The sequence below is a fragment of the Cyanistes caeruleus genome, chromosome Z, assembly GCF_971803275.1.
Source record: "Cyanistes caeruleus chromosome Z, bCyaCae1.hap1.1, whole genome shotgun sequence".
In the NCBI taxonomy this organism is placed as follows: domain Eukaryota; kingdom Metazoa; phylum Chordata; class Aves; order Passeriformes; family Paridae; genus Cyanistes; species Cyanistes caeruleus.
This window is the reverse complement of record NC_141732.1, coordinates 54506189-54528421: the sequence shown is the minus strand read 5'-3', so window position 1 is coordinate 54528421 and position 22233 is coordinate 54506189. Positions and strand designations below refer to the sequence as shown.

The following is a 22233-nucleotide window of genomic DNA, read 5'->3' as shown; positions in this document are numbered from 1 at the left end:
AATTAGAATTTCTTTTTCTGTCTGTGCCATTTAATTTTTTTCCTGGTTGCCAGGACAAGAATATGCCTTTTCATATGATGAAGTTAAGTATGACAAAACCCACATATTTAGGGAGGATGAAAGTCAAGTTAATAGCAATTAGAAAATTTTTGCCAAATTCAGCTTTACTTAGATTCCACTGTCTTAAACATGTTTGCATATGGGCAAAACCAAAGTCCGTATTTCATGAAGATGAAAAACTAGTCATAATTGGATCTCATTGTCTAAAGAGTGAGCAGTAGCTTATAAAAATTAGTATTTTTTATGTAGTGTAATTTTACCTTGCAGTCACTGTGTGAAACACCAGCATAAGCAGCACTGATGAAGGAAAAAAAAATTCTGTCAGAAAATATAAGGCAAATTAAAAAAATTGGTAACTGTAAAAAAGGAAGGAGAAAAGTACAAAGATAAACACTTGTGAGAAAAAAAGAGAGCAACACAACTCAAATTTGATTGGAGGAAAAATAGTGAAAGTGGAGGAAAAAAAAATTACAGGAAATTCTACTAATCAAACTGTCATAAGATTTTCCTGGTGTGTAGCTGTGATTTATACAGAATTTTCAGGGCAAGTCATGTTTTTCAAAGGCCCACAGGCTCACTGCCTATATAGATTTCCTTTCTAACCTAACAGCATATTCCAAGTCAGAACATATATTACATGCATGTAATATATGCCATTCTTTGAATAGCGGTTTGACTTGAGTCTTATTTGAAGAAGAAAACCCATTGTCCTCTATACTTGTTTTTCACCGGGACTAAACTGAATCTCCACAGTTGTTGTAACCATAGAGCAAAGAAATTATTTTTACCAATCCAGTATATTCCAAGTTCTACAGCGTTAGTTTTCTTTATGCATTCTGACACTGCCCTGAAATTAACATGATTCTAAAAAGGAACACCAGAATAAGTTAATAATGATAGATTTCACCTGCATCTTTTACTTACGAGGCAAACTCACAGAATATTTAAAGATGGGCAAATTCATATTTGCCCTACAAGCACTATTAACCACAGGAAGAACAGCAAAATGTATTCCCTAAGAAATCTGCCTTCAGTTCAGAATTCTGGGTCTGCTCCACTGAACAAAAGATGTTTGATCATTTCCAGCAGGCTGCGTAACAGGCCAGGAAGAGCCAGAACTAGAAAACAAATCATCTTACTACAGGCACACGAAGATAACGGGATTCCAGAATGACAACAGGTCAAAGCACAGGAATGAATGCTTAATAACTCAGGACACTTCAGAGTACCAGAGAAATCCATTCTGGGCATGGTTATCTTCAATTGTCTTTTAAATTTCTTCACTAATGAGTATGTTTACAAAATCTGCAGTTGACACAAAACTAGTGGGATTTGGTGAGCAACACAGAAGAGAGTACTGGAACTGAAATGGATGTTGAGAAATTGCAGAGGCTCAGAAATAATTAAGATAATTTTTTTTAAAAAAAACAAGTATAGCATGTTATTATTGTGAAAAAACATACAAGGAAAACTGGGATTATTTTCTTAGGAAGTACAATGACAGCCTGAAAAGAACAAAGGGAGAAAAAGATAACATAGTGTGCTTCTCTCCTGTAAAATATGCCATCAAAACAAACTCTAAAACTGCAAAGACTACAAAACAAATAGGAACAGTAACACATGATCTCTGCGAGAAAGCTCACCTTCCTCACACACCAGCTTTATTCTGGAAGGTATTCAGAAAGGTTCTTTTGACCAAGGAGATTGTTATTACCCTCTATTTAACTTTGAAAAGATCTCACTTGAATATTGTTTTTTCAACATCACACTCACAAAAACACCTTGAGAGTTTAGAGAAAATTAAGCTACTTTGAAACAGTCTCTATCTTTAAAAACCCTTGAATGCAGACAGATGAGCATGTCTCTGGAAAAAATAGGCAAAGAGGAGAGGGGCATGAATACCAAGCACATTCTGAAAAGTTGTATTGGACGTAAGTTTTACTTTAAAATTAAACAGTAATTAACTTTTCCACAAGAGAAGGAAAAGCTTGAACCAGCCCCAGTTGACTTTGTTGTCAATCATACCAGGCTGAGACACACTCTACATACAATGGAGTATGTATAATCATGTTACATGCCACAGAACAACAGATGGTTAAAGAGCAATCTTCTCTCCAGGATTCACTTACTTCAGGGAAATTAATGTTCCTCTTTAACGGATAGGTCAGGGGAAGACCACTGGAGGTCACCAGCCTCCTTGCTCAAGCAGGATCCCCTAGGACATTGTAGTCAGAATTTTCTCTAGACTGCTTTTGAGTACTCCAGGGAAGGAGACTCCACAACTGCTCTGGGCAGCCTGCTCCAGTGCTCAGTTAGTAGAGAATTTTTTCCTCGTGTTTAGGTGAATGTTTCTGTGTTCCAGTTTCTGCCCATTACTTAGCATTACTAAGAAGAACTTGACTCCATCCTTGTGATGCCCACACATCAGATATTGAGATATTTATACATATTGATGTGAACTTCTGCCAATCTTCTCCAGACTGAATAAGCCCTGTCCCTCAGCCTTTTCACATAACTGGGATGCTCCAGCCCCCATCTATGCTGCCCTCCGCTGGACATGCTCCAGGAGCTACATGCCTCTCTTGCCCGGAGGAGCCCAGAACTAGATACATTGTTGAATTTCAGACAATTATTCTCTGCCCATCTCTTCAACCCCTTGAAGTGCTTCTGAAGGGTTGCACAGCTCTCTGGGGTATTGGCCCCTCCTTCCAGCTTTGTATTGTCAGTGAACTCACTGAGGAGGCATCTGCCCCTTCATCCTAGTCAGTGATGCACAAGTTAAACAATACTGGAGCAGTACTGAACTCTTGGGGACACCACTGGAGACAGACCTCCAATGAGACCCTGCATCTGATTACACCTTGGGGATCTGCAGTTCAAGCTCAGGAAATATGGGCTGGATGAGTGGACAGTAAGGTTGCAGTGAGAACTGGCACTGTCCACTCATCCAGCCCACACTTCCTGAGCTTGCCTACAAGAATAACACCAGAGACAGTGTCAAAACCCTTGCTCTTAGTCCAGGTAAACATCCAATGCTCTTCCCTCGCATCCACTCAGGTAGGTGTCTCAGCATAGAGGGCAACCAGGTTGGTTAAGCATGCTGACTACTCTTCATCATCTGTGTGTCTTCCATGTGCGTAGAGGTGGCCTCCAGGATGAAAAGTTTCATGTCCTTCTCAGGGATTTAGATGAGACCAATTGGCCTATATATAGCTCCCTGGGATCTCCTTTTTGCCCTCTTTGAAAACCAGGATAGTACTGGCTTTCCACCAGTACTGTGCCACCTCTCCTGACTGCCATAACCTTTCAAGGATTTGAGAGGGGCCTAGCAGTCATGTCTGCTAGCTCCTTCAGCACTCACAGGTGTGAAGGAACTCATCAGAGCCCATTGACTTGTTGATGGCAAGTTCACTCCTTTATGATTTCCTGGGACACATGAAAGAACATTTTTCTCCTTTTATGGTTTTTATGCAGAAGCCTGAGCATAAAGCCATCTTCTTGGAATGTTCTAACTTTAGCCAATTTTCAGCGGCCATCCAGGCTAAAGCAGATAGATTCTTCTAATAACTGGCTGAAATGCTAAAAAATAATATTTTCTGATATTCTGTTGCAGTGAATGCAAGTGTTTGTAGCAGACAATTGGTAGCAAACCAGAAATAGCAGCACTGTTACAGCAGGAGTTTCAAGGTGGTACTGGTGAGGTTGCTGTAAACATCTGCAACTCCCTGATGGTAATGACCTCCTTTTGGTAGAAGCATCCCTGCAAGAGTACCACTGATACATCAGTTTCTAAACAGACTTACTATGTTGGTATCCTTCTTCACATAAACAAGCCTTAGTTACACAATGTTACCTAGCCAGTCAGAGATATACCTCTTTTTGTAGTAGTACTAGTTTGAAAATTTTACATGCCATGTTACCATTAGTGGTTGCATCCAAACCATTAATTCAAGTAAAGAGCCCTCATTTTTTCTTCCTTTTGCTATGTTAGATAAATTAATAGGGGGGAAACAAATTTATCCTATAGTGTGTGATTATTCATCATGCTTGCATATTCATTATGCACAAAGCTACAGCTACTTAAGTCATATAGGGAAGCCTTACTGACCCTTCCAATTAAGATTTTCATATCAGATGAACATAACTCCCTTGACAAAAAACCCCCGCTGTTTCCCATCCCCTCAGTATAGATTACAATGAGATCCAGTGGTACTTCATCAAAACACAAAAAGAAAAAGCCTTCAGACTGACACCAGCAACAGGCATGTTCACACTCTCGCAAAATGAAATCGGCTGCTGCAACCTTCCCAAAATAAACATAATCATTAACTAAATATAGCTGCATCTTTTCCAGAGTCAAGAGAAGCTTTTTCCTTTTGCCTAAAGGACTAACTTTTTATTTCTTTCTCTTCTCTTTATGCTTTATAACCAAAAGAATAGCTTAGCCTGGTTTAGAATGGTTTGAGTGTTGCTGAATCCAGCAAACAGTTGAGCTGTCTTGAAAGAAAGCTTCCCCTCCATTATTTAATGTTTGTTTTCTCTTCTGCAGAGAAAAAAGGCAAACAGTCCTCAGATTTACCGTAGGGAATGGAGGAGGAAAAACAAACCACAAATGCAAATGACTGCCTAATGAGAGTTTCAGTATTAAGAAAAGGGTATTAAAGAAAAAAAAAATAATAAAAAAGGATCTCTTTATCCTTTTCAATTCCATTAGCATAATGTTCCAAGAATGTTAACTACATTCTTTTATCTCTTAGACACCAGTTTGCAGCTTAAAACAAAGCTAAAACCAAAGCTATAAATTACAAGTGGAACAAAATATTTACATAATGACATAAGTTATTTTGCATATTAAGATTTAAATGATTCAATTCCTTTAGTTTTGTTCACAAATATGTATTTTTCACTGACAATGGTGAACTGAAAATATAGCCTTTTAAACTTTTTACTTTATTGATACTTAGTGTAGTCCAGTTAGCACTGATTCTTACGCACTTATCTTTTGTCATTTTGGTCATTCATATAAAAAAATAAGATGAAGCTAACGAGTAAGCTGGAAAACTACAGGAAAAGTAGTAATTAGCATTGTATTGCCAGCATCGTAGATTGGTGATTTGAACCATAAAAACAGCTCCAAGCTAAACACCATGTAAACAATACCTGTCACTTTAAAACCACAAGCTGCATTTGGTGCTCCCAGCCCCAGCACTGCTTCAGGTCTTTAACTACTCCACCTGACCACAGCAGAGGAACTTCACTTAAACTCGGTCGCCTGAGCCTCTGTAGAAGCTACTGATTTTACTTAGGTTCCTACGAACATTCATACTCCAGAGTACAAATTTCACTTTGAAATTTTACTTTCAGAATGGCAAATACCGCCCATGTGACATAATCTGAAAAAATGTAATTACTTGTAGCATCACATACGGTAGCCTGGCTGTAATTTCTTTTTTTTTTTAATCTTTAAAATCCGCGTTAAAGAAAAACAACATACCCTCAGGCAGGCAGGCCCATTATTTTAATGAAGTACTCAAGTCGTCTGTTACACGAACAGGTATAGCTTGGACAAAAACCCATTAGACCTCTGCAGTCCCTCCACACCAGGTAAACCTGGTTTAAAGCATTAAAAAATAAAACAAAAACACCCCACCCCGCCCCCCCCCCCCCCAAAAAAACAAAACCGGCACCACCATACGGACCTGGAAACTTTAAAAAACCTGCTCTAACAGTAACAAGTAAGACGGAACAAACATAAGTGCACTGTTTTCCCTCCCAATCCCGCAGAAAGAAGCGCTTCACCCGGGATCGTTCTGCCCGCCGCCGCCTCAGCAGCCGCCTCAGCAGCCGCCTCAGCGCTGCACCGCGAGGGGCTGCGGGCAGCCTCGGCGCCGCCGCTGGAGCCGGAGCCTGCCAGACAGGCCGGTTCCGCTGGAATGCTCTCTGCAGCCTGCCCGCGGCCACGACAGCACCCTTTGCCACCGGAGAGAGGGGTCGGGGTCTAAGTTCCACCCTCACCTTTGCCTTTTTTTTTAAAGGGAAGGAGACACCCGCCCTGGGCGCACACAAAACACACACACACACACACACACACTCACTCCCAACAGCCAGACACAGCTGATCCCAGGCCCGTCAGGCTGACTCCTCCCCGCTCCTCCAGCGGGGCAGAGGCACGGCGCAATTCCAGCACCTTCTTCACCTCTTCCCCAAACTACTCCCGCGAGTGCCGCCCGCGCCCTGCTGCCGCCTTCGTAGGGAAAGAGGTCCTGCCCCTCTCTCCCCACCGCAGAGGCGAGCTGGGAGGGGCGCAGGAGCGCGGCGGCGGCAGCCGATGGGAGCGTACGCTGCCCGGCGCTGCACGGCCAGCGCGGGAGCGGAGCACTCGGCCTGCGCACGGCGCCGCGGAGCGCAGCGCACCCCGCCCCGCGCGCGACTGCACACCTTCGACCCCCCCACCCGGCCTCTCGGATGAGCGACGGCTCTCCGGGCCAATAGGACCGCCCCTTCTACGCAGGAGGGCGGGCACTCCCTGTCCGGCGGACCAATGGCAACACAGCTGCCTGAACAGTGGCGTCCGCGAAGGGGGGGCCGGAGGAGGGGCAGGAGTTTAGGAAGAGGAGGGAATGGCTGTCATCAATGAAGTCATGTTCGTAATCTAGTCCCTCGCTCCGGTTCTGGATTCGGGTGACTCACTGACGGGGGAGAGGAGCGACAGTCAGCGCGGCGCTCCGCCCGGGCGGAAGGTAAATACAACTTGCAACTCGGTCCAACCCCGCCAGCTCCCCGTGCCCGGCACTGTCCTTTATTGTCAGCGGCTGTGCCGGCTCGCACCGTGCCCACCTTTCCCTCTCACCATCGCTCCCCTTCCCCGCGCACGGCCCCGCCGGTCCCAGCCGCCGCCGTGCCACCTGCTTCCTCTCCCCACCTTCCCCGGTGCCCGGCCCTCCCGAATATTTATATACCCCAGTGGGTGGAGAGAAGAAAGTTTTGATCCGGTATTATTCTGGAATAATCACGATGCGGATCTCCGGAGTGGGAGCGACAGAACCCCCACGGAGTCGCCGGTGGCTGACTCGTGAGTCAGCGGCACTCTCGGTCTTGCAGCCCGGCGAGCGTGTCACGGGCTGCGGGCGAAGCGGCCACGGAAGAAACAGATCCTTGGGGAGCGACAGCCCACACGGACGGGCCGTGGGCGGCTCCGCCGCAGCTGCTGGGGGTCGCAGGGTGAAGTTCAGGGTGTCCGGAGGCAGGAGAGCGCGGCGCGGTGGGGCCGTTTCTCCGCCGTGGCACACGCTGGCGCAGACCCAGACGAGCAAGGGGAAGTGGGGAGGCATCGGGAGGGAGGAACATGGTGCATGGGGGAGCGGTCTCGCCTGCGAGGAGAGTAGCGGCATTCCCCGGCAGAGCCAGGGAGGCCATGATCCGGATCATCTCGCTGCCTGCCTGTCACAAAAATTGCACACAACGGGGAGGGGGAAGAAGCGGGGGCTGGGACTTTAGCCCAACAAGGCTGTGGCTCCTGTTGCTTTTCGGTTTCTTGTTTTTAACTGTGCAGTCACTCCTGCTGCAAAGGTGTCGCGGTTTACTTCCCAAAATAGCTTGCATGTCGTCGTACCCCTCCCGTTTTCCCTGCAGAAATTCGCCCCCCTCCTCCTCTCCACCTCCAAGCAGAGTAGCACAAAACATGCGCTTACAATTTTGGAATCGCCTGCCAAGCAAAAAAGCGTTTTATTTCCGGTGTGCGCGGAAATTTATTTTTTTTAACCCGGCCGGGCGGGAGCGAGGATGCACAGGCGCGCGGATGCTCAGGTAGCTGCGGCTCGCCTGCCCCTATGTCGAGAAAGGGGACGGCGGTGTTTGGCACCTGAAAAAGTTCTGTGCCCAGCCGGAGGCGGGGGTGGGCGACAGAGCGCTGCTGCAGGCAGCTGCCGGGCGGGGCCGAGGGCAGTGGAGCCCGTCCCCGGGCCGCTGCGGGGCAGAGGCGGGAGGCGGCGGCGGCGGCAGGATAGGAGGGTAGGTGGCCTTTCTCGTCCCTCCGCCTGTACAAGCGGCGGCGGATCAGGAAGTCACCGCCGCCACACACAGGCGCACAGACATGTTTGGTCGGCGTGACATGGTGGCGGTGGGGAGGAGAGGCGGGGAGACGGGCCCAGCCCAGTCCTGAGGCATGACCCGGCTGCTCGCCCGGCCGGCCGCCCGCCCGCCTGCGGCCGAGGTACGGGGCCGTGCGCGGGCAGCGCCGTCAGCAGCGCACCCGCTGCTTCATGTAGGGGCGGGGACAGGCGGCAGCGGGGCCGCATTTCCAGGCAGGGACGTTTTACAGCCTGTCGGCCGGGGAGAAAACTTTCCAGAAAGGCTGGAGGGGGGAAACAGGGCCCTGCTGGTTGTGCGCGCCCGCCCCGGCGCTTTCGCGGGGGAGGCGGCGGGCGGCCCGGCGCCGAGGCCTGCGCGCCGCCCCGTCCTGCAGGGCCCGAGCACCCGAGGGCTGAGCAGCGGTGCTGCCGCGGAGGGAGGGAGCGGCCGCCCTTGCCCCGCCGCTTCCCAGGGCTCCCGGGTCGCGGGTCCTCCGCACGACTCTTCCTTGTGTCCGCGGTGCGTGCAGAAATGGAGTTTCTTACGTTGTCTCCTCCCCTCTTAAATTTATAATGGTGGAACTACAAACTGCGCACGGCTGGAAAAGTTGCAGCTCTTCTAAACTCGATCTGAAGTTACAGTTGAACGATTGGCTTGGGTTGTTTTCTGTTTTGGTTTTTTCCCTGAGAGTGCGTTATGGTCAAGTAAAGGGAGCGTAAAATGATCTGCAGATTACATACATCGTTCCGAAGTTGTTTTTTTCTTGGTATCTGCTTCTTATGTTTCATATTAACACTTGCCGAACTTTACGTTAACGCTGTTCGTTTAGGATGTATTTTTATGAATATTTATGTGAGTATGAATATGCAAGTAAATAACCTACTGAAGAATTGAAGATAAAAGTTCTTGCTGGATTTTCGTTTTTTTGTTTGGTCGGGTTTTTTACCGCTTTAGGTATTCCGAATGCTTTCAGTGAAGAATTGATCTGAGGTCTGCGACACGGCGTTGTTCCGTTTTCATTTTCTCCTGTTTCGCTTTAACTTTCTGAAGTGTTCCGTGGTTTTAACCACAGCCCCTAAGACTCAAACGATAAACACTGTACCAGAATTTAATTCCTTTGGTAGTATACCAGTTATTTGTTCGGGGTGGGGCAGTCTCCTCTGTGCAAGTTACTATTGTTGTGCAAATACGGGCACACTTTCTCTTTGGGAACCTAATTGCCCTATTACTGTCTCTGACTTTGTTTCTTTTGTCCTTTTGTGATTCTGAGGAAAAAAAAAGTGTGTCAGAAGGATAGGCTTGCCTCAAGGCAGGTTTTTTTAATGCATCTATGTATGTATGTATATTTATGTATATATATATATATATGTATGTATATATATAGTGTAGTATCAGTAATAGAAAGCAAAAAGACTGTATGGATAGTGAGCTTTTAAAATTTAGAGTGGGTCATAGAGCACATGTCGACTTGCCAGAGGTGAGGGTAAATCTTCATTGAGAACATTATATCTCTCATGAGTTGTGTCTCAGCTTAAGACTGGTATCTCTGTGCTGTTGCATGGAACATGTGCCAAAAGAGTGTGTTCAAAGCAGTCTTAGATATTTTCTTTTGCTCATTTCTGAAGTAGTCTATGAACGTTTCTTGTCAAGTTTGAAAAATGCTTTCACCAACACTCGAGGCTTGAAAATAGACAAAAGTCCTTCAGCTGACATACTTACATTACATATATTTATGACAAGGGTGTGTTTGAGTTTAGTCTCTGGATATATTTTTCTCAGTTTTTGTTGGACTTTTGAAGTTAAGATGAGAATGTGCACAGTAGCAACTTAAAAATATCTACATATATGTAGTATACCTCTGGCTTTTGTCCTCCTGATGAGTAGTACTGCTGTGAACTACAAGTGATCCTTTTCAGAAGGTAGCTTCTCATTCTTTGTATGATTTAGAAAATTTTTTGCAAATTACTCACCAAAATGTCCTTTACACTTCTGTGTGTTTCCTGCTGCAGTCAAAGTTCTCAGTGTGTAATAGGTGTTTCCTGGACCTCCATGTCTTTGGGACTTTATCAGATTAGGTTGTTGCTGTTTTGTTTTTTTTTGATTCTCTAGTGGAATAGTAAACATGACTTTGTGGCATAAAGATCACTTGTCATAATATTGGCATTAGAGAAAAGCTGTTGTCTTATTTCCAAGATAAAAGAAAGAGGGATGAATAAGGGAAGGAAGTAAAGCTTTCTTAAACACAGCTTTGATAGTTTGTAAATAAAGCAGAATAAGAAGACTAACACTGGAAATTGTTTTCTTTGTTTCTGACACATCAGAAAGTAATTTCTTGTTAGGCATTAACATTTTCCTGTTTGTCTCCACTTGGAAGAGAATATTTCTTATTTATCACTTCAGAGTCTGAGCACCTAGGTGGATGATTTAGAGGTGAGACATTGGAGAAAATGTTAAAAATAAGTTTGTTCTTACAGAAAAGATATGTTTGTCATATATATTGTCACTGATATTTTACCACAAGTATTTAAAACAATCTTCTCCCTTCTTCCTATTCTTCTCCCCTGTTTAAGTAAAGACAAGGCCTGTCGATGATATGGTGCATTCATTTCCTTCTGCCTGCATCTCTTGCAGCTTTTTATTTAGAAACTAATGAGAAGACAATGTTCAATTACTGTGATTAATACCTGTAGTAAAGCTCACAGTATGAAAACTTAATCCATGACCATTCAGTAGTGTCCTGTATCTGTTTTCTGTGCCTGAAATTTACAGTGGAATCTACATATGTAGCAATGTGGGTTTGATCTTGCGCATTGTCTGATGGCAGTTATGACTGCATCTATCTGCTCTCCTCTTTTCCTGAAGGTTATTGTCTTCTGCAGCAAAGCTATCAGAAGGGATCGTGTGTCTGTGTTTAGCGGCTTCACAGTAAAGTCTGGCAGGATAGCTTAGCCTAACTTGTGAGCACTCCGATTTGTGATTATGCCTTTTGACAGTCTGGAGTACTTTCAACTCCCAGCTGTTAACAAGTCATTTTTCTGCTGTTAGTTTTTGATGATAGTTTTTCCTGGGAGGGCAAGCTTCAAGCTAGAGCAGTTGAGAAAAGTTGAACTTTGTGTAAAGCTGAAACATCTATGCAGTAGGAGTAAGAATTTCTACAAGAATATTTCAAGGTGAGGAGTATTGACTATCAGCCTAAATTAAACTGTCTCTTACACTTCATGACTCCACAATGAAGTTTCTAGTGTAAGCATTCCACCCGTTTTGTGAGCTCTGTGGGGATGCCTGCAACAGTTTCTGGTAGAGAGCTAGAAAGTAGTACAGCTAAAGTAGTGTTGCAGAGGCTTTTTTCTTCTGGCCTAGGTGTCTGGATATGTAATTAAGGTTCAGCGTTTCTGGTTCAGTGGTTTGTATTTTAAACTACAAAGTCCCTTGCAGAAGGTTTTCAAGTTATGCTGACATTGCATACATGAGTATGCAAAGGCAGGATCTCAGCTGTTAGTGTGTTTTGCTTCTCTTACGTAACTCTGGTGTATGTTAGCTGAAGATTTGAATCTTCTCACCGATTTATTGTTCTTTCATGTAAACCTGTTTATTGATTGAATTGTCATTTAATCTAGTGACAATAATTAAATCATAAAGGTAATGCATAGTGTCCTTTGAAGTTGTACAATACAAAATACTGATTTGCTTCTAAGTATGATAAGTTTTTTAGTGATGATGAGCTGCTATCATTACTAATCAGCTCTTCTGCTTTGAGTATATTAATTTTATTGTAGTTATCAGATTATGCAAATAATACAAATCACTGACAGTATAATTTCATGTTTTCTATGTTTTGAATGAAGATAAACTCCTATAGCCTATAGTATATCACAGGTTTACAGTTTATCTTTTCAAAGCCACCTGTGAATTATGACTACAGTTGGAAATGTGTGGGGAGAAGTAGATTGTAACTATTTCCCTGTGAAGACAAAGTTACAGTCAGCTTTGCAGTATCTATGTGGCTGTTGTGTGGGTCCATATTTCATGAGCTCTAAGTGGTATAGTTTCCTTACTTTCCACTACATATCCAAGGCAGGAGATGTCGCCAGAACATCCTGGCTGAAGTTCAATTTAGGTTGAGAGGAAAGGCAGAAGTTATATTGGATGGTGAAGGGAACTAGCTAGAAGAATTATAAATACTGCTCCATCTGTTCTTAGACTTGGTGTGTGCCCTGTCAAAGCAGTCTCTAATCCCTGGATCTTCTTGGATGTACAGCTGGTCTTGAATTCCAAAGTACTGCAAATGGTTTTCTACCTGCTGTGTTTTCGTTTGGGATCTGCTAATACTTCCTCATGCAAAAAAAAAAAAAAAAATCCCTGTCTTTGTTACCTTTGCATTTGTAGCAGGTTTATACCAAAATGTGTGTAATAGAACCATTGAACTGATTGAGACTGTATTGTACAGTGTGTTAGTTACAACTACAAAACTTTCTAGGTATATATTAAATGGTACTGGAGAAACATTTATGCTTAGAGACAATTATTTTTAATTGTTTACAGTGCAGATATTCACTGTCCTAAACTGTTTGATCTAGAAATAGATTGAGCAGAGATCCTAAAGTCTCTCTTAATCTTCAGCTCTTGATTTTGTGACTCTTCTTTGTGTTTGGATGTGTCTGAAGTTACTCTGACATACCAGAGATGCCTTTTTTATGTCCCTGTCTTAGCTCTGGTTGTGTCCAGCAGAGGTGGAGAAATTCTCTGAGACCGCAGGAAGAACCATGTGATTTACCACAACTAATTCAGTTACCAGTAGTTCATTTGGGGCTGTTCACAAAAGAGAATTGGTCATGTTGATGAAAATAGATCTAAGAGGGGGTATGGGATTACGGTTCAGGGAAAAAAAGCATCCTATTTGAAGTAATGTGAATAATACTACTCCAGTGAGTGTTTTGAGGAAATTGTGAGATTGGACACTTGCAAAACAATTAAACTACGTGTAATGTGTTCAGGAATCAGGCTCAAGAGCCTCGTCATTTGTAACAATAAGACGGTATGTTAAAGTCCTTTTTCATTTTACTCTAGTCTTGTAATTTGTTGGGAAAATTTACTCTTTTTTTTTGCCTGTCCTTCCCCCTTGCTTTTTAATTCTAACAGTCACTACTCATTAAAAAGCAGTCCAAAGAAACAGGTCAACACTGGCTTTTGGCAGGGAGTTGGCTTCATGCTGCTTTTTTCATTGCAAGCACCAGAATTTAGCCAAAATAATACTAATGCTATCTGCATGGAACTTGGCCACTGTTGGACCAGTTATCTTTCTGTAGATTTTTACTTTGACTTTAATGAGACTTTTATAAGGGTCAAAATGAATTAGCTGTCTAGCTTTTACTGAATTTTAATGAGAGTAGGGTGTCTAATTTCTGTGTGGTTGTTTTAATACAATCTCAGATATAATAAATATAAACTAAGCTATTTTTGAAATGTGTTACACTATAAACTTTTTAAAAGGTTGGTTCTGTGAGCAGATACTTAGTTGGGAGGGCCATACTGTGTTCTGGTTTAGGTTCGTGGCATTTTTAAAAATTCTGTGGTCTACTGTTTCCAGAGAAAATTGCTTTGTGTCTTTATTTCCATGACAGTCTTCATACAGGATTTATTACTTGCATTTAAGCAGTATTTTCCAATATTTTATGTTCCCCAATATAGATTTTATAAATTATTTTTTCTTGTTCTTTGACATACAAAATGTCTGAACACAAATCTGTTTAAGACAATTCCCAATTATCTGACATGGGATGAGTGTATTTTCACTCAAAGAAAGGTGATGAAGGGACTTGGTCAGATACAGATTCACCTCTGGTAGTTACTGTTTTTCATAGTTTGGACACTTGCTATCCTATCAAAAAGAATTCTAAAATTTGCAAATATGCATATATGTTTAATGCTTTTGTAAATGGAATTGTAACTAATGGACCTGAGACGGGCTAGTTTTTATGAGAATTGTTGAGTTGAATTTGAAATAGGATGAATAGGTGAATAGGGGGAAAGATTTTAATATCTGTTTTAATGCATGGGTATAGGTAGATATTTTTTGTGAAATAAGATATTCTGGGATATGGTATACTGATAGCACTTTTTTAATTGATTGTGTTATGCTTCTGTATACATTCTTCTGGATGGTGGTGGTCATGCTAGGTATCTGCTTTGTTAAATGTATTGAATTTCGCTTATAATGCTCATAGCGACTCACCTGTGACAGTGTCAGTCTTACATTTTGCAATACATGATTGACGCATGCAAGAACTATTTGTTGTGTGGAAAGGTGTGTTGTTCTTCATATAAAACCTAGGCCTCTTAGAGGAAGCTATGGTGTTTGCAGTTGTGAACATTTGGTAACTTGATTCCTTTCCTGGTCATGTTGTGGGGTTGTAAAGGAGTAATTACTGGCTGTAGAGTTTTAAACTGAGAAGCTTCATAGGCATCTCTGTGTTTTACTTTGCAAGGTAACAGGGATCCCAAGATATAGAGTGACAGAATGTCCTGAGCTGGAAGTGACCCAAAAGGATCATTGAGTCCAACTCCTGCCACTCCACAGGACATCCCAAGAACCACACCATGTGCCAGAGAACTCTGTCAGGCCTAGTGGCGTGACCACTTCTCTTGGGAGCCCATTCCAGTGCCCAGCAATCCTGGGTGAAGAATCTTTTCCTGATATCCAACCTAAAGCTCTGGGGACAGAACTTCAGGGAATTCCCTTGGGTCCAATCACAGGTCACCAGAGAGGAGATACATTGACAGTGTCTGTCCCTCGTCTTTACCTCATGAGGGAGTTGTAGACTCCAATGAGGTCTTCCCTCAGTCTTCTCTTCTCCAGGCTGAACAAGACAAATTACCTCAGCTGCTCCATGGTGCTTCTGTTTTGGGCCTTTCACCATCTTTGTGGTCCTCCTTTGGACACTCTCCAGTAGTTTTATATCTCTCTTATTGTAGCACCCAGAGCTGTCCCCAGCACTCGAGGTGAGGCTGCCCCAGAGCAGAGCAGAGCAGGACAATCCCCTCCCTTGCTGGGCTGATGCTGTGCCTGATGTCCCCAGGACATGAGTGACCCGCCTGGCTGCCAGGGCACTGCTGACTCAACATTCCCTTGTCCAGGAGCTCCAGGTCCCTTTCTGTGGTCCTGCCTTCCAACATCTCATTCCCCAGTCTGTCTGTACATCCAGGGTTGCCCCAGCCTAGGTGCAGAATTTGGCATTTGTCTTCGTTAAAATTAATATGGTAAGTGATTGCCCAGTCTCCAAATTCTTCTAAGTTTCTCTGTAGGGCCTCTTTTGAGGGAGTCAACAGCTCCTCCCTCTTTTGTATCATTTTGTATCATCTGCAAACTTTCAAGTCCTTCCTCCAAGTCTTTTAAGAAGATAAGCCAGCAAGGTGTACTTCCAACCTGGAAAGCTGACTGCAACTTCTGTTGCATCAAAAGAAATGTGGCCTGCAGAGTGAGAGAGGTCGTTTTCCCCCTCTACTCTTCCCTCATGATACCATACCTGGAGTACTGTGTCCAGGTATGGGGTCCCCAGCACAAGAAAGACATGGACCTGTTGGAGTGGGTCCAGAAGATGGCCTTGCGATTGAAGAGGGTTAGATAGAGCCCCTCTCCTGTGAAGAAAGGCTGAGAGAGCAGGGGTTTTCAGCATGGATAAGAAGATATTTCAAGGAGACCCCATTGTGGCTTTCAACTACCTGAAGGGGCCTTATAAAAATGAGGGAGAGGGACTTTTTGTATGGGCACACAGTGGCAGGACAAGGAGCAGTGGTTTTAAACTTAAAGAAGGTGTGTTTAGATTAACTCTTAGGAAGAAATTCTTTACAGTGGGAGTGATGAACCAGAGAGGTTGAAGATCTCTATCCCTGCAAGTGTTCAAGGCCAGGTTGAGCTGGGCTCTGAACAACCTCATCCAGAGGAAGGTGTACCTGTGCATGGCAGAGTGGTTGGAACTAGGTGGTCTTAAAAGACCCTTCCAATCCAAACCATTCTGTGATACTGTGTTTAAGAGCATTGGCCCGAAGGAGGAGCCCCACTAGTGACAGGTCAGCAGCCTGATGCCATGCTGTTCACTGTAACCCTGTTCACTGTAACCCTGTGTTCACTGTTCACCCTTTGTGCTGAGCTCATTAGCCAGCTGATCACCCATTTCATGATGTGATTATCTAGTTATGTGCTGGACATTTTGTCCACAAGAATACTGTGAGAGACAACATTAAAATCTCTACTGCAATCCAAAAGGATTGCATTAACTGGCTTCCCTTGATCGAGTAGTTGTGTTACTCTGTCATAAAAGTAAGCTAAGTTTGACAAGCAGGACTGTTCTGACATGAGCCTGTGCTGGCTGTGACTGATGACTACATTGTCCTTCAGGTGTTTTTCAGTACCTCCCAGAATAGCATTCTCCATAATTTCACCAGTCACTGAAGTGAGACTGCCAGGCCTGGAGTTTCCAGGCTCATCCTTCTTGCTCTTCTGGAAAACTGGGACGTCAGCCAGCTTCCAAGCAGCTGGGACCTGTCTGGATTCCTAAGACTGTTCCAAAACGGAGGTAGACCTTACAAATGACATCAGCCAGCTCTTTTGAGTATTCTCAGATGAATTCCATTGGGCCCTAGAGATTTACAGGGAGCTGGGAGTTGATCATTCTCACTGCCACTGTCCTCCAGCTCAGGGCACTGGGCCCCCTTAATCCACCACTGACATTGAGGACAAAGGGAAAGAAAGCATTAAACATCTCTGCCATGTCCATGTCCCTGTTTGTGAGGTGACAGTCCTCATCCTGTAACAGGATAATGTTATTTTTCCACTGTCCTTTGTTATTAATGTATAAACTCCCACCCTCTTTTTATTGTTCTCCCCTCAATTGTGGCTAGTTTCAACTGCAGTGGATCTTCAGCATGACAGATTTTCTCCCTGGAGTGGTGAGCAGCATCTCTGCATGCCTCCCACATCACCTGACTTTGCTTCTGCTGAGCCAACACCTTCTTTTTTTTTCCTCTATCTCCCAAAGAAGACTCCTGCTCAGCCAAGCCATCATCTGCCTCACCTGCTTGACTTCTGACATTTGGGAATTGCCTCCTCCTGTGCCCTTAGAAGATGGTTCTTAAAATGTGACCAGCACTGACATGCCCCAGCACCTGTGGAAGCATTTTCCCAGGGTACCTTACTCACTTGTTCCCTGAGCAGTCTGAAGTCTGCTCTCTTGACATCCAGGGCTGAGGTTTTGCTGGTGCTTTTCCTTCTGTCAACAGATTTTAAGCTTGATTACTTTGTGGATTGATTACTTGATCACTTAGGCCAAGAATGCTGCTGATCACCATGTCACTCATGACACCCTCTCTGTTAACAAGCATGAAATCATCTTTCCTAGTCAGCTCTCTTAGTACTTGAACCATGAAGGAACATCCAGATGTTTTAAGAATCTCCTGGAATTGATTTTGCCAGCTGTGTGGTGTTCCTAATTAACATCTGGCAGGTTGAATTGCCCCATAAGGAGAAATTTGAAGGTGTCCCTTGGTTACTTGAGGAATTGATGTCATTGCTATGTTTCTGTGGTCTATAGCAGCCTCCCATGATGACATCTTCATTATTTGTTTATACCTTAATCTTAACCCAGAGGGTCTCAATCCTGCTGTCAGTTGTAAGCTCCATACATTCTTGTCCCTCTGTTATAAACGATGCTATATCCCTGCTTTGCCTGCCCTACCTATCCTTCCTGAAGAGCCAGTAAGCATCCAGCATGGCACACCAGACACAGGACACATACTACTGAGTTTTGTTTATGCCAGTAATGTCTTATTTCTGGTACTGGGCCAGAGCTTCCCCTTGCTTCTTTCTCATGCTGTATACAGCATTGTAGCCTACACCTCATGGGGTAGATTGAGTGATCTCAGTTCCTCAAGTTTTGATATGCCATCCCATTGCTTATCATTGGCAAGTCTCCCTTTCTGCCTTCCAGTCTAGTTTAAAGGTCTGTTAGTGAGTCCTGCTAGCTCTTGTGGTAGAACCCTTTATCCACTCTGCAAAAGGTGGATACCTTCTAGTATGATACCTTCAGGCATTGGTATATCAACTGTTGTGTAGACCATGCCATGATTAAAAAAAGGCAGATTCTGCTGATGACACCCAATTTTGGAACCACGTGCCCCTGGGAAGCATCAGACTTCCCTGTAGCTTGGGTCTGGTCTGCATAGCAGACCTTCATTTTTCTTAAGAGGGGAGTCGCCTGTATCAACTGCCCTTCCATTTTAATTAACAGGGGCAGTCTTGATGAAGGTGGCAGGCTGTCTAGCCCCAGATGCTACCCCTGTCTCAGGAAGGCCTTTGTCTGCCTCATCAGTTGACTGTCCTGCCCATTCCAGGGCATCATGCTGCTTGTAAATGGCACCAGTCCTATTTGTCCACTTCAGGTTTTCAGGGGGAAGTTTATTTTGCCTAGTGTGGCCAGTGACCAGTTTCCAGTGTATCTGTGCAAGAGACCTCTGCCTTACTGCCTGGTAGGGTTTTGAGTCCACCTGCACCTTCTCTTCAGTGGAGGTTTGAGACTTTCATCTTCTGTGACAGGAGTGCTGGTCAGCCCCAGCCTTACTTACAGAGAGGCATTAGGCACTCCTGGCAGCCTGGGTCCTGAAGAGCTACATCTACCATTGGATAGTCTATCTGGCTGGAGGCTTCTGACTTGGCTGGTGCAGTGACTTAAGGGGAATTGAGCTCTGTGGCATGTCAAAACCATACCTGAGGACCATACACTAATAAGATTATGCCCTTCTTCTCCAACTACTGGGTCTGTTCACCAGACCTGTTGGCTGTTGGCTGCTCCCAAATGGTCATAAGGGAACACTGCCCGTGTGCCCTGGTCACATTCACTTGGACACCATTTGAGAGAGTTGAGAGCAGGTGCCATCCCTGCTGGCTGTACTCAATCTCAGTCAGCGGCTCTAGGGCAAGCTGCTGGTTCCAGGTGGGTGTCAGTGTTCCCCTGTGGCTCCCCTGGCTCCAGCCCTACTTGTTACAGTCAGTGGCTCCACGCTGGACCTGTTTGCCTCGGCAGGGAGTGGTTGGGGGCAGTTAGGCCATGTTCCAACCTGTCGTGGTCACTACTGGCTCCGCCCTTGCCCAGTCAGCCACTCCAGGCCAGGCTGGTGGCTCCCTGTATGTCTCCGTGCCCTTGGGCAAATGGAGAAAATGTTCCGAAAATTGTCTTAATAATCCTTTTAGTGCTTGTTTCACCAGGTTACAAGTACAAATTTCAGGCTAGTCACACCTGTTTAGGGAAAGATTTTTTAACACATAGGTTACAGAGATGCCAGGCTCTGTTTCCTGCTTTTAATACTACTGTGCTGTGCTTGGCCCGCATGACCTATCTGGTGATAACAAGTCAGTTCAACTGTTGTTTCTGGTAGATGTTTATCGTAGTACACCAGCTGCTTTGTTTTGTTCGTACCATACAAATGTCCAGAAATGGGAGGAATTATCAGGATCCTTATCTTTCTAGTGGGCTTTTGGATTATGAAGCTAATGGGCAACATTAAGGAATGTGTAAGCATTTTCTGCTGATGACAGCTTGCATGTGTATGTAGATGTGTGTGTGTGTCTGTGTGTATGTGTGTGTGTAACAACTGCCAGGAGATTTTATTAAATTTTTTGCCATGCTCGTAATGTCACATAGAAATTGTGGTTTTGTTTTTGTTTTGTTTTGTTTTTGTTATTAGAGCTATTCTGCTAATTGAAAAGGAGACAGAAAATAGATGTCCACGCCTACAGATCCTGGCGCCATGCCTCATCCTGGTCCTTCCCCTGGACCAGGACCTTCACCTGGACCGATTCTGGGACCTAGCCCAGGACCAGGGCCGTCTCCTGGCTCTGTTCACAGCATGATGGGGCCAAGTCCTGGTCCACCCAGTGTCCCACATCCAATGCCGACAATGGGGCCTACTGATTATCCACAGGAAGGCATGCATCAAATGCATAAGGTAATGGTTTATTACAAGTGAACCTTATTTCTCTAGAGTTCTCTCCACTGATGAAGAGCTACTTGAACTATGTTTACACATGCTTAACTGCTATTACACATTACCTGCAAAACTTCAGCTACACTCTTCTTTATTACTAAAGATTATTTGTGTATCAGATTAAACACAGCTTCCTTGTTCTTAGTAGACTGTTTTGAACTATGGTTAGTATTTTGGATATGTTCATTTATAAACTGTACTTTTCAATAAGACAGATGTTACTAGGGATAAAAACCAAGAATGGTAGCTTTAAAACTTAAAGGCACACCATTCTAACTACCTTTTTCCTCTTTTTCTTCTTCCTGTCTGTTTGGATGTAGCATGTATTTTTTTCGGGGGTGGTTCTTAATTTTGCATAAAATTGTTCTTCTTTTTCTTAAAAAAAAACCAAACCAAACTTAATCCACCTTAAAGGATTTGTATTACTTGCTTACTCTTCCATATTGAAAATATGGTTGAAAAAGTGGCTTTCAAATTATTTTATAAGGACTCTGTCTTGCATAGGAATATAAAATGATGTCATGTAGAGCATGTCAATAATTGCACTTCAGTGTATTTAACAATTAACGATCAGTTATTGTTATACACTTAAAATCAGACTATGAGTGCTTGGACTGTGTGTGCTTAGATTACCATTGATGTTTTTTGCTTTGAGGAAATAACTTGCCTGTGTGGAAATTCCTTTGTGAGAACAGTCTCTTTATGTATTGTCATTTCTGTTTGGTTGTATACCAGAGATTTAGAACCCAGAATAATTTTGGTTGCACTGATGTTCTACTCAAAAATATGTGGTAGCAGCTTACAGAGACAAGATATTGAAAACATTTTGGCAACTATTGTTGATTCCACACGTAGAGAAAAAATTACAATAAGAAACTCTTTTGAAGTAATAGAAACATGTTTTAATTTTCCTTTTGAAATGACATCTTCATTTTGACACTCACATATGGATCAGTTTCATTCATTAAAACAATATCCAATCAGTAGGGGCATGACATTACCATCTTTTACATGAAGAACTAAAAAATTTTTAATAACAGAAAGATTAGCTGAACTGAAGAAGGCTGTGATCTGGCTTTCCATTTGTACTGACCTGTTGTAATCTCTGAGAGGCAGTATGTGTGGTAACTATAACCTTTGTGTTTGAATCTTGAGGTATCTGATTTAGCTGTTAGCCAGATTAGACATTAGCAGTTGTCATTTTTTTGTTTGTGGGGTCAGTTACAGCCCAGCTTTTCACAACTCTGTCCCCAGAGATCATAGCCAGGGTTCTAACATCCTTCATTCCTTTAGATTTCTCTTGTACCTGTAGGGGAAGAAGGTGGCACCAGGAATTTTCCATAGAATGCTTCACACATCATGTTTTTAACTGATATATCCTGTTATATCAGGCAGTTAATCCTATGTTATAATTAGAAACAAATCAACAAATGTCATCCTACAACATGCTTTCAGAGACTTCAGAGAATATCTCACAAGGTTCTGTGAGCCAGAATAGAAATTTTCCCATTGAGGTGGCATTGAAATATTTTGAGAAATGTGCCACAAAGAGTCTGGATAGCCAATTCAAAGATGATCATTCAGTGTAGTTACAGTAAATTACTCTCCGTTTTCTGTACCTTGATTCTGATAATGGAATAAAGACTATAATTTCACAAGTCTTTTAGTAGCAACAGCTGCCTTGCTGTTTTCTTTTAGGTTTCCACTTCAGAGGTTCCAGCATGACTTCATATGTGTATGATTAAGCTAGAAAATTGGTCTGTTGAGCTGAAACATGTGAAAAAAAGAAAGAAAATCTTAGTTAATTTTTGGTCTAGATGAGGTTTTGGATCTGTCTTTCTATGCAACTCCAGAAATAGTATATGGGGATAGCTGTTGGAAGGGCCTAAGAAAATTCTGTAGAAGGACACCTCTAGATTATTTTGCAAATATTGAGTCTTGTTCAGTGTAATTAAAAAACTGGCTAGCCGCCTGCAGCTGGGCCAAATAAATATTTTCTTTTTGCTTAGTGCTATATAAAATATGTTGACTTTCAAGCCATGATATATCATAACACTGTTTTTTTAA

At 43.5% G+C, this 22233-nt stretch overlaps 2 protein-coding genes across 9 annotated transcripts in view; one reads left to right on the top strand and one right to left on the bottom strand.

Moving 5' to 3' along the window:
- Positions 1-6282, bottom strand: part of LOC111940759 (uncharacterized) — a 110208-nt gene extending 103926 nt beyond the window's left edge. The window contains exon 1 of one of the 2 annotated variants that reach the window (XR_015280963.1): positions 321-2183. The gene's annotated coding sequence lies outside the window, so the exon portion shown is untranslated. Of the gene's footprint in view, positions 1-320; positions 2184-6155 lie in introns of those variants that run through there. The other variant, XM_086869064.1, reaches the window with a different exon arrangement.
- A 136-nt stretch (positions 6283-6418) lies between these two features.
- The window catches only part of SMARCA2 (SWI/SNF related BAF chromatin remodeling complex subunit ATPase 2), a 118712-nt gene continuing 102897 nt past the window's right edge, over positions 6419-22233 (top strand). Inside the window, exons 1-2 of one of the 7 annotated variants that reach the window (XM_086869057.1) lie at positions 6419-6800; positions 19867-20127. In XM_086869057.1, coding sequence (XP_086725183.1) covers positions 19903-20127 — 225 coding nt within the window. In that variant the 5' untranslated portion in view covers positions 6419-6800; positions 19867-19902. Of the gene's footprint in view, positions 6801-6854; positions 7133-7636; positions 7867-7896; positions 8273-8493; positions 8650-19866; positions 20128-22233 lie in introns of those variants that run through there. The other 6 variants (XM_086869062.1, XM_086869059.1, XM_086869060.1 and 3 more) reach the window with 6 other exon arrangements.